At 41.6% G+C, this 12458-nt stretch overlaps 1 protein-coding gene across 21 annotated transcripts in view; it reads right to left on the reverse strand.

The window, feature by feature from the left end:
* Asph (aspartate beta-hydroxylase) overlaps positions 1 to 12458 on the reverse strand; it is a 205420-nt gene that overhangs the window by 151066 nt on the left and 41896 nt on the right. For 8 of the 21 annotated variants that reach the window (XM_029476170.1, XM_029476171.1, XM_029476159.1 and 5 more), the window contains one exon: positions 9065 to 9106. The exons of 10 other annotated variants lie outside the window; for them this stretch is intronic. In XM_029476170.1, coding sequence (XP_029332030.1) covers positions 9065 to 9106 — 42 coding nt within the window. Of the gene's footprint in view, positions 1 to 6374; positions 6928 to 9064; positions 9107 to 12458 lie in introns of those variants that run through there. 3 more of the 21 variants (XM_021161299.2, XM_021161301.2, XM_021161303.2) reach the window with 2 other exon arrangements.

Below are 12458 nucleotides of genomic sequence, written 5' to 3' on the forward strand. Positions count from 1 at the left end.
ACTAAGCAAGAGTCTGAGATCACCAGAACCAAATACTGCCCCCTTGATAAAAATAGGAGTGCTCTTTATTCAAGGGACCTTTACTGGATCCAGGAAAGACAAAAATTCAGAAAGAGGAAATGCATGCCACTGTACAGATTCTGACAATAAGGCTCCTCTCTAACAGCCTGAATTCAGGACCAGAAAGGAGACCCCACGAGGACTGGACAGTGTCCTCTCCTTACCATCATGGGAACAGGAGCTAAGGGAGTTCTGAGTGCCCAGGATGGATGAGCTCTGTGGCCTGCATGAGCAGGGTGCATCTGTAACTGGCACTCAATACATCTTTGATTTCCACCAAGAAAAAAAGGGGAAACACCTGCATCCCTTCAGTAAAGATAGATCATTTAGACCCAGTAAAATTGTGGGGGGGTGCCCCAATTTACTTTTTCATTTATTCAAAAATCAAATCTGCCCCACCCCTTGCACACATAGCAATCGGCACAGTTAAAAATTGCAGTTACTCAAGTTTTTCTTTGCTTTTCTTTTAGAAAGCTAATGTTTCTCTTCCAAAGGTCCCCAATTGTCGTAAAAGACCCAGAACCTTCCAGCTTGTCTAGCGTGCATATTCCCCATTCAACAAGCAAACACTGGCTGTAGACTGATGGTTACTGGCCAGCTACTGCGCAAATCACAGACTGAGAGCAAGGGTGAACAGGAGCTGGGCACTGCGGCTGTGGCACCCAGCCCAGCCTCCCAGGTAAGTCACATGCCACACCATAGGTGCCAATGTGCCAGGGGGCTGGGTATTCTCGGCAGGGGGAACTGCCACAGGAGCATGGCCTGTACTTTGTCTTTCTACCTCAGCCCTTTGTTACCACACAGCATTTCACTGGAGGGACTGTCTACCTGACAGCCCATCTCTGAGTCCCCATCAAGTCAGTGACACACTGCAGATTCTCCAGGGGCGTGGGGGGAGGGGGCAAGTGAGAGTGAGTCAGCAAGTGAGAAATACTGCTGCAGCATTTAGAAAACACCACTATCACAAATAGCAAAAGCTTTAAATAGACTTTACAAATGTAAAACCTCTTGCAGAAATTGATGTCTGTGAAAAGAAAACCAAGCCAAATAAAAAACAAAAATCTGGTTTATGTGGCTATATCCTTGGGCAAGCAGGATATGGGAATGCAGTTTACTACAGAGGATTTTTTTTTTCTCCAATTTTTTCATGAAACCTTGTGTAGTGGGGCATGGCTATAATCTCAGAAGGTTAAGATTAGATTAGGAAGATGCAAGATCAAGGCCAGCCTGAGGTACAGGTGACAGCCAGCACGACAACTTACTGAGAGTCTGTCTCAAAATAAGAACAAAAGGAATTAAGGAATAGCCTTTGTTTAAGTATTGGTAGGGTCTGCATTCAATCCCCAATACCCTGAAAAAAAAAAAAAAGTTTGTGTGAAACTATAACTGCCAAATAATACTTACCCTTCAGCTTCCTAATGATAGAAATGTTCTCTTCAGATACACCAGGAAGAAACTGAAAACTCACAATAAAGCAAGCCTAGCTGTACTTATTATTACATTGTCATTCCACCATGTTCTCTCATTGTCTACAATTCCTGCAGGCCGAGGGTCAGGATGGGATCACTGTCCCGTGGCTTCTCACAGTAAAATATCCATTCTGACCACTCATGTTCAACTCTCTATACTGGGGCAGATAAAAGGAGAGGAGGAGAAAAGAATTGGAAACCAACACAGAGCCTGCCAGCCTGGAGCGCAGTGGACTGTGTGGCATCACTGTCTGCCTGCTCCTCGCCTGTCTCCCTGAGGGAGAGGAACTTCCTTCCAGGGAAGCCATGTTCCTTCACCCACACTGTAACAGTGGACACTGTTCACAGCTCATGTCTCATCGACTGCAGCAATCCTAGACCCATCCATATAGTTTCACCTGACCAGGAGTGCATGACCATCTGAGAAGCAAGAAAACGTTGAGGAAGGGCCCAGAGATGAGCAAAGAGGCCCAAGATTTTAGTACTGAGATCTAGAATAACCACCTAACCTCATTGTCCTCGCCCTCACAATGGTATGAAATATCAAAGCTATCTATGTAATCTAACTGAAATGGACTTACCCATGTAACCAAGAGAATCCAGGAGTCTAGCCCTACGTAATGGCAAATACCCAAGGTTGCTGAAGAACAATAGCAAATATTTCATGGTAACACAGTAACTGACATATGCTGAAGCAGGCATTTGTGATTATGTCTTCATTGACAGCCCCTAAAAAGCATGGAGTTGCTTGGTGGAGTGTTCCGAGTATAAAACTTAGATTTTCTTTCTTACATGCAGCTGACTGAAGGTCAACTCTTTCAAATCCTGTTTCTGTGTTACAGTCACAGACGCAGAGACCAGAACATTCTTAGGCCTCACAGGTGTGGTATTCGCTAGTATTTTCTCTAGCCCTTAGCTCAGGAAAAAATATGATTTCAGCTGAACCCTTCGTGAAGACATGTGCATGCACAGTACAAAAGATTGAGAACTTAGGCACTTGTCTCACACCATGTCCACAGGAGTAAGAATGAACCATTGTTCCGATCCCACACCTCTCTCTTTAGCCCCTCATGGGATTCCACGGGTCCATTACCATCAATGTTCTTCAGGAGTGAAGGAACCTGAGGAGCCAAGAATGTTGACGGCTCACACATGTGCAGCCTACATGGGCTCTTGAAGCCACTCTGACACAGGTGTCACAACCTACCAACAAATGAGAAAAACTACAAGTGCCAACATGGATATGTTGTGTTGCAATAATTCACGGCATCAATTTTGAGAACGTTTCCAAATGGCATTAGCAGATGAGGAGAGGCAACACACCCAGCATATGGAAAAATGATTACAGATAACATAAGATAATAAATCATTATTGTTTATTCCCTTTCATTCTGTCAATGGAAACACCTAAGGGGGATCCTTATCCCCCACAGGAGCTACAGAGGCTGAAAACCTGGGGAGCAAAGCGGTTCGCCCATAGCATGTTCCCTGTGAACTTTGAGAATTCACTCAGCTCTGCAGAGTGGTACAAGCAGCTACGTCTCCTAATGTGTGTCTCATGAGACCATGTATACCAAGCCCCAAGTCAGACTCCAGACACTGACCATACATGAGGTGACATTAAACATACTGAAATTCACAAGGAACATGATCAGGCAGGGAAATGCCAACAGGAGAGAGCAGATGCTGATAATACAATGCTTTGAGACAGTGTCATCTGAAGGTCAGACGATGAGAAAACAGAGATTCTTAGAAACACTGACAGGCTAGAAAACATTTTTAGAAAGCAATCTTTAAGGATATCTGCTCCTTAATTGTAATGGATCTCCAAGGTCTAAATAAATTTAATGCAATGTCATTATTTAAAAAGTTTACAGCATTACCTCAGAAAATATAAATGTTACAGATGTGACAAAAACTTGCAAATTTACTTTTCCTTTTCAAATGTATCCTGGAAGTCTTGTTTGCTAGCTACAAAGAATCACAGATCGTGTTTAGCTGAGAATTATCCTCAGATAGCAGTTACCCTGAATTAGAACTACCACATGAATGAACCTGAGTAAGTCTGGGAATGGCCCAGCATCGTCAACCTCAGTCACCACCCAGGTTTATCTCGCTCTTTCGGCTCACCTGTGCTCTTTTAACTAAAATCTGGATGCTAAGATACTGGATCTTGAGACAATGCCAAAAGACCGAGTGTAACCATCTGTAGCCTAGAGAGAAAGGAGAGACTGGCTGGGGAAAGGAGAGAAAGGGAGAATAAATCCAGTCCCGACTCACGGACATCCCCCAAAATGTGAAGTGCCTAGTAACAGGTCAGCATTTCTGCTGGGTGCTATGAGCTACTTCTGTGACTGCCCATGGACCCCGAGTTCTCTTTCAATTCCTGGGTGATGCTGTTCAGAGGGGGAAGTACCTCTAGATCTAGAGAAGCTTACAGCATCTTCCCAAAGGCCAAGCGATGCTCACCTTCTTATGCCGGTGCTGTTCCTAAAGCCCTCTCATTGCCTAGAACTGAGCACTTCTAGACTTTAAACTCCCTGGCCACTGAACTTCAAACCAAGGTAAACTTAATAAAAATGCCTCCACTAAAGTTGTGTCCTTCTATGGCAGATGGGGGGAGGGGAAATTGCCTGTAGGAGAAACATTATTAAATCTCTTGCAAGTACTTTTTTTTTTTTTTAAATTAAATCCTGTATCTCGCAGTAAAATCAGAATACATTTTGAAGATACTGAAACTGTCCTGCCAGTTTGCTGTTTTTCAGTTATCCTTGAAGGTCTCTGATGTCCCAGACGTCCATTTATGAATGGAAAATGCCAAAACACTTTGGCACTCATTCACGTCCCACCCCAAATCCGTTTCAAAAACCAATAATCTAAAAAGAATGTTCAACAGATTCTCCCAGGGAGTTTGCTCCACCAGAACCCTCCAGAAAAATAAGGCAATGTCTCTGAGGCCTGCCGAAGTCTCCTTTCGTACCACATGGTTGTATCTTGCAAGGAATAAAACGGACCAAATTGCCGGGTGGTGGTGGTGCATGCCTTTAATCCCAGCACTTGGGAGGCAGAGGCAGGCAGATTTCTGAGTTCGAGGCCAGCCTGCTCTACAGAGTGAATTCCAGGACAGCCAGGGCTACAGAAAGAAACCCTGTCTCGGAAAACAAAAACAACAACAAAAGTAAACCAAAGAAAACAAAACAAAACAAACAAACAAACAAACAAAAAAAACGGACCAAATTAGCATGACCAGGATTTTGGAAACTGAACTCGGAGGAACTTCTCATCACAGACCTGAAATGCGGAAGCCATCAATCTGAAGCTACAGTCACAGACCCCTGGTTTTAGTGTATGTGGTCTGGTATTTGATGAAAAAAAATTACAAAATATCCTGACTAACCAACAGAGAATCAAGTCATCACATAGTGTAATTTCTTTGGGCCAGGAATATAATAGAGATCTTGGTATATGTACAAAAAGTCTCCTTTGGTGATTCCTTTAAGTGGGCTGGGATTTAGTTGTTTATAAGCAGAAAAGAAAGAGAGAGAGAGAGAGAGAAAGAAAGAAAGAAAGAAAGAAAGAAAGAAAGAAAGAAAGAAAGAAAGAAAGAGAGAGAGATGTTTGTTCTACATTTAAGTTTACTTATATTTGGTTTTAGTGCCTTTTAACTAGGCCAAAAAAAATTTCTATTTCAAATCTCATCATAGAAAAGCTAAAAAGTTATTTTTAAAATTTAAAGCCTTCCTGATAAAATGTTTTGTTCTATTATCAAGTTACTTTTATTATTGGGGTGTGTGTGTGAGAGAGAAAGAGAGAGCGATTGAGAGAGAGAGAGATACTTTTATTATTGGTGTGTGTGTGTGTGAGAGAGAGAGAGAGAGAGAGAGTGCACGCGTGTGCACGGTGCCTGAGACAGGATCTTGACATAGCCCAGACAGGCTTCTGTCTGTAGCCAAGGAGGAACTCAAACTCATGGCCCTCCTACCTCCATCTCTCAGGGTTGGGATTACAGGCACAAGGCACCCACCGTACCCTGGTCAGACTTTTTAATTAACATGTAACCTAAAGGTAAGTTAAAGCACCATGCACAGACCAGCACACATTTGTAGAAATGTCCCCCTCAATGATATTTATTTTATTGTTTGTGATGGGCTAAGAAGTTTGATCTCAAATCTGCGGTAGTCTGGAAATGATAAATAATCATTATACAAACATAAGAATATATGCCATCTAACCACAACAACTGAAAACAGTGAACCATACAAGTACCGCCGTGAAGCCAACGTCTTTGGAAGATTCACAGTTCATAAAGCTAACATAAATAAAAGCACTTGGAAATGTTCTCCTAAATAAAACTCTTTAATTCTTGACAATACATAGAATTCAGAAAGATGTGTCCGGTATGTGCTGAACAGACTCTCTGTTTATCCCTGTTGTTGTTTATGTAATGAAAGGAAGGTGTGAAAACAGGAAGTTGGGTAAGAAGAGGAAGGACCCTAAGGGTACAGGAAGGTAAGAGATAAGGCATGAGGCAGGAGCTGAACCTGGACAAATGGAGGTAGAAGGGAAAGCAAGCTTGGGAGGAGCCTAAAGGGCAAAGACCGAACAAATGAGGAAGGAGGTGACAGCCTGGGGCTGCCATGGGCAAGCTGGGAGCTGGGGAGAGCCAGGCAAGACAAGCAGGAAGGGAGGAGACAGGGAAGACCCTGCCTGGCAGAGTACCTCGATGCACATTAATACTTCTCATGCTCTCCAGATTCTTTCTAACTTACCTCAATACAGGACTTAATAAAGGATTAAAACTATTACAATTCATACTATGCACATAGCAATAAAAACTGGTCATTACATTTTATATCACAAACTTTCATTTTTTTTTTTTTGAAACTGAGAAGATGACAAAGTATACTTGATTCACAGAATTTACTTATTGAGCACCAATAAACACATCCAGTGGCTAATATGGATCATTTCCCCAGTCGGAACAATCCCAGATTTCCTCTGCCCTTTAGCAGCAACTGGAGTCACGAAGGTCACCCACTGCTGACAGGCCTTCAGTTCTTTCTCTTCTGGCCATTTTCCTTGGCTACGTGAGCATGCCCAGAGGAGCTTCTTCCTCGCCTGTCTTTGTCTCTGGAAGCCACTTTACTAGGAACAGCCTTTGTCTCTACGGCTTTCTTCCAGCTTTCCTTAGACTTGGAGCTCTTGTCAGAGCTGGCTTTCTCCTTGTCTCTGTCTCTCTTCCCTGCAGGGGATGCTTTCTGGGATGTGTCTGAGTCGGTCTTCTTCCTCCCCTTCCCTCTATCCTCCTGCTCCTTCTTCCCCCGCCTTCGCTCTTCATTCTTGCTAGGCACAGCTTTCCCTCTCTCCTTCTTCAGCTCTTCTTTGATGGGTTCTTTAGCTTTCAGGTTTTCCAATCAAAGGAAAAAATGTTTACTGACCACACCTCTTAAATCATGGCAGGGCACATTAGATGCCCTTGTTAGATGCACTGCCCTGTTCCCACCCACACGGACATGGAACTCTCTCCTTCAGGCATTAGTCTACTAGTTCAAACGTTGAGTAAAAAGAGATATAAACCTCTATAAAGTATTAGCTATGAAATAAATTCTAGGACTATTTCATCCTATTTTCCAGCTTAAAATATGGCTTGACTTGTGTTAACACAGGCTGGCATTCAACATTAACAAGGTAAGCCCATCCGTTAGGGCAGTGAAGAGTTAACTCCTAACTATAATGTCATAAGTAAAGGAATACAGGCACTATGAAAACAAACTTTAACTTGTTTTTAAACAATAATTTAAAACTTTCAGCTTCAACATTCTGTTATGCCCTTAACCGTTATGTTTACAGGACTTCAGAATAAAGGTATACAGGTAAGTTAAATACCACGTAATTCTTCATAACACACAAAAAAAAATCCACATATAAAAATTTTTAATTTTGTTTTCTGTAACATTTTAATAGCAATTTTATGAATTTTTTTATGCTTACGTCAACTTCATAAAATCAGTATCCTTTTCTTTAAGTACATTTCCCTGGTAATTTTTGGAAGGCCACATAAGCCAATGCTCACATCCTCCACATCTCTTAGGATTCGAGAAAGCAGTTAAGTGGGAAGTCCAGGTACTTCCAAGCCTCAGATAAAACACTGTTTTCACATTACATTCTATAAAGTTTAACTGAGCAGTTAGCAAAAGTTTCACATTACACTTTCTGCTCTCACCAGGACATTATAAAAGATTCTCACTGCATAAGACAGCAAGTAAACAGCCACAAACAAAATGAAAGATCTAACAAAATGTGAACGATGTCTACCCTAACACAGTGTGTCTAAGATCCATGGAACACTAGGACCTTCAGGGTGAACTCTGCACATGTGGTACTCACAAAAGACAGTACCTGTCTTTCTACGCGGTCTACTGAAAGTCGATTAGCAAAAACTCACTAAACTTCTATAAAATACTGATTCAAACCCAGACAGGACCATCTGCAAGTCTGTATCCTCCTCAGGGCTGCCCGCAGAGCAACAGAAAATAGCAAAGCAAACTGTAAGACACTTGCACACTGCTGTCAGGCCTTATTCTGTTCTGTATTTTTAAAATTATCTCCTTAATGCTTAAATTGTATCAACAGAACATGAGGCAGGATTATAATTTACTGGCAATTTAGTTCAAAACTGCTTATATAAAAATAAAATGATTAAAAAATGATTTTCTTCTTGGGAATTATTTTGGTGAGATACTAGTTAGAAATTTAAGTTTTCACAACCTACAACCGAAAATGAAAACTAAAACTCCCGCATATCCCAGAGTAAAAGTCTTATATATTAATGATTTTAGCACACAAGAAATTACAAATGCGCCAAGTACTTACATACACAAAAACTGTCCTAAGATTGTGAAAGAAAGTCATGCATGTCTTCTGTGCATCCCCCTGAAGAGCACTAGTGCTTACATGTAAAGATATACAGGCTGTAATAATGCAATGTTAGTGTACATATACCATCACACAGGTATAGCAATTATAATGCATTAGAATATCAAACACAGCATACCCTGTATCAACAATTCAGAGCTCTAGGTTATAAACCTAACCTTCAGTGTAAGAGCACACTGGCTTTTATTATGCTTTAGGAAAGCGTCCCCACAGCCTTGGGAGAAATAAAATCAATTGCTGATGGACTCGCCATTGTAAAAATCAGACCATAAAAGGTTTTAGGAAGCAAGAGAAAATGTGCATATGTAATTTAACAAACACAGTCCAATAAACATAGACAGGTATGTTGATAAACTCTTAATGTACAGGCTGTTAGAAAGGTCTGGTAACAAGGAAGGGAAATTTATTAAAATTACAGACTAGCTAGAAGAAGCAAAAGTCTATAATTTAGTCTTTTAAAAGCTTTTCATAACACAGAGCGCCCAAATCAAAAAGCAGTACTGTTAACTGTGGCTGCATCTCCATCAGAAACAACATGCGCCGTCGTCAAGCATGAACTTCACTCACTCGAGGCTGCTTGACAACACAGAAAATAATACCTTTGGCCTTAGTTTTCCTCTTGGCTAACCCACCAGGTCCTTCTGTTGGTATTTACAAGATAAAAAGAGGTTATGAAGACATGCTGAGGAAGTTAAAATTCAGTACCTATAAATTAATTTAAACTGATAATGCTATAAAACGAATTAAAGTGCTTTAGGCTTACCATTTAAAGGACAGTAAACATCAATCAGAAATACAACCTTAGGTCTTCAGTAAACATAGTCTTAAGAGGAACACATTATAACTAACCTGAGAACCAGTCAGCACCATAATTCACCTTAGACTTTCAAGATTTTTGTGCGTAATTTGCATTAGACCTCCATGGCTTTGCAACTGCCGTGGCCTTTCTCTTGGGCAGTAGACTTCTCAAGCCACAGGCGATCCGCAGAGGACTGGGACCCTTGCTTCCCTTCTGCTTCACACTGCTAACCACACGTATTCCCATAGAATTATAATCTTTGAGCACACATGGCTTTTCTCTATCATTTCAAATTCAATGTTTTAAAGTTCCATAAGCAAACAATACATTATTATATCAGTCATGCTTGTTACTGTAAAAACTTTGTAATTGCTTTGTACTTTCACTCTTGGAAAATCAAAGTCGTGATAAAGGGTTTGGGATTTTGTTTGTTTGTTTGTTGTTTTTGTTTTTAACCCTGTAACCTAACAAACATCAACACCATATTCTTTCAACAACAGGGGTGTACTTACATCTCAGTCAATTGATTTTCTTTTTCTATTTCCCACTCTCATAAAGGTTATTTTATATTCACATACTGTTAGGCTTTCTCAAGTGGTGTTCTAAGCTGCCAATCCAATTCTGGGCTATATCAGGTAGGAGCCTGAGTTTTTACCATGGGAGAATAAGAATTTACAAATGGTTAACCAACAGCTAAGTTTGGGAATTATCAGACAGGAGCCCTAAATCTGAGGTTTACCATACTACAAACTACAAGGGCCATTGTTTCCCCACACTCCAGTCACAACCCCACTTCTGGAATGAGGTGTGCTCCTGTTAGTTTTCTTGCTCACATCCTCCATCTTTAACCTCTACTGTAGTCAACTGTGTCCATCAAACAAGATAGCGCATCTGAGATGGTCATTTATTAGTCACTTGAAGTCTTATGATCATCTTTCTGGAGATGGAAAGTCTGAGAATGCCAGGCCATCAAGAGAAGGGGGCGGGGAAAAGGAAAGGGTAGTAGTGATTAGCTGCCGGCTCTCTGTGGGAGACCTAACGACAGCATCAGAAGAACAATTACTTTCTAAGGCAAAAACAGTGTATCACTGTGCAACAAATACTGTCAGCACTGCCAAACAAGTTTAATTAATTCAGAATAAAATACCAATCCTACTTCTGTAACACTAACCTTTAAATTCATGAGCACTTTTTAAAGTATAAAAGGAATGAGATTATAGCATCTATACTTTAGGACCTTGGATGCCCACTTCCATTGCTATATCGTTTCCATGGCAGCCTAGACTCCCACTAAAATGAAAGGTAGGGGGAAAAAAAAAAATCAATCAACTCCCCACACTAACTCACTAGAACCCAAATGAGCTGCACTACCGCCAGGATAGTAAAACATTAAGAAAGAATGTTGCACTTAAAACTTTAGATTTGGTGAAAGGCATCAAAGTGAAACAAATTATCCAAGTGCAGCAAACATCCAGCGGTTCTAAGCATCCCCTTAATCTACTTTTTTTCTGGGGGAAAAAAAATTAATTACTTTAAAAAAATCTAAAAATCTACAGTGACTTTGGAGGAATGTTTTCAATGAGAAGACCAGGGCAGCCCAGTAACTGACAATTATCCTACTTAGTTTCTAAGGGGAGAAAATGGACAGGAAAGATCCAAGCCCTTGCGAGATAAGAAATAAACACCCGAGCACCCCAGAACAGAGGAAGAGCAGGACCAGGAAAATTGGGTTCTAAAAGTCACAACAGGACAGGAGGGAAGCCTGCATGCTGTTAAGAAATGTTTCTTGTCGCCTGAGCTTCCTCGAGTTGGTTTTCCCAGCAGAAGGGACAATGGCACTGAGAAAGGCAAATCCTGAGATGCAACTTGCTCAGGAGTGGCAGGAAAAGTGATACAGCAGGCAGTCCAGGCAGTCCTCAGGTTGAAGCAGACTGGGAACAGAGCACCGGTGAAGTGCCTATCCAAAGCCGCTGGATTTGAGGAGCAGAGCATGTAACAGAAATGGCTGCAGGGAAGGGGGAGCCGAGGTACTGGGAGAGGAAAGATGGAGAGACAGGCTGGGGTAGACTGAGGGAAGGCTTGGGTTTAAAACCAGCATACTATAAAAAAGGCCTGGAAGAGAAGAAGCAATGGCTGGGAAGAAATTCTGTGATGGAAAGAAAGCAAGCCAGGGGTCAGTGGAACCAAAGCCAGGGTCCAACAACAACAAAAGCATCAAAGAGTCACCTCTCCAGAGGAATGCAAAGATGGTGGATGGCAGGAGAGCTTGGCTAGTGTTTACAGCACTACAGGAAATAGAGGTGGTCATGAAGGCCACACCGATACTGCCTCTGGCTGCTGTGGATTCACAGTGACAGACACATCAACAAACACACCTTCACTTCCTTCTTTTCTCTCTTTACTAGTGCCCCAGAGACAAAAGGAATCCCATTAAACAATAAAAGATACTGCACTGCCATTTATAACTGTAAATAGTTCCCAAGCACTGTTGGGAAAAGTTCTATCCAGTGGGAAAGGGAACCTCTGGCTACCTGTAGTCCACCCGGATGTCAGTACTGACAGAGGATGTCCCAGTTTAAGGCAGTCTTGATGGAAACAGTAAGTGAATGTAAAAGAAAAAGAAAAAGCAATAACAACAAAAGGAAGCCAGATTTACTTTTTACTTCAGCAAATATAAGAAAACTATGCCATGCCTGCCCTATCAACTAACATATGAACATAGAGTCACTGAATTCCTTGTTCAGTGTTCCAATATACATCATGATTAATGAAAATTCCACAGCCCACACCATAGAAAGTTTGTGTCACATTACAGAGCTAAGCCAGAGTCTTAAGAAAGGGTTGTTAGTACCAATCTCTGTGAGACACTGCCCAGCAGTCAGATAGGCAGCAGAGCAGTGAACTCTCTCTGCTTCCACAGTCCTTTAAAGTTGCCAATATTAAGAGAGCTAAAAACAAACAAACAAACCCCCCCCCAAAAAAAAAAACCACTGTAGTTAGAATAACTAAGGGTAAACACATCTCAGCCCAGGATCAAATACAGGAAAGGCTTTTCTTACATGTCTGCCAGGGCTATGGAAGGCAAGTGTGAGATGAGCAAGCAGGACTAGCCAGCACTCCCTCCCGTGTGTGGCTTCTGCAGGATCCACAGGCAGCACACTGACGGCCAGGCTTCTGAGTTAGTGAGGGCAGCT

Source organism: Mus caroli, chromosome 4 (assembly GCF_900094665.2).
Source record: "Mus caroli chromosome 4, CAROLI_EIJ_v1.1, whole genome shotgun sequence".
In the NCBI taxonomy this organism is placed as follows: domain Eukaryota; kingdom Metazoa; phylum Chordata; class Mammalia; order Rodentia; family Muridae; genus Mus; species Mus caroli.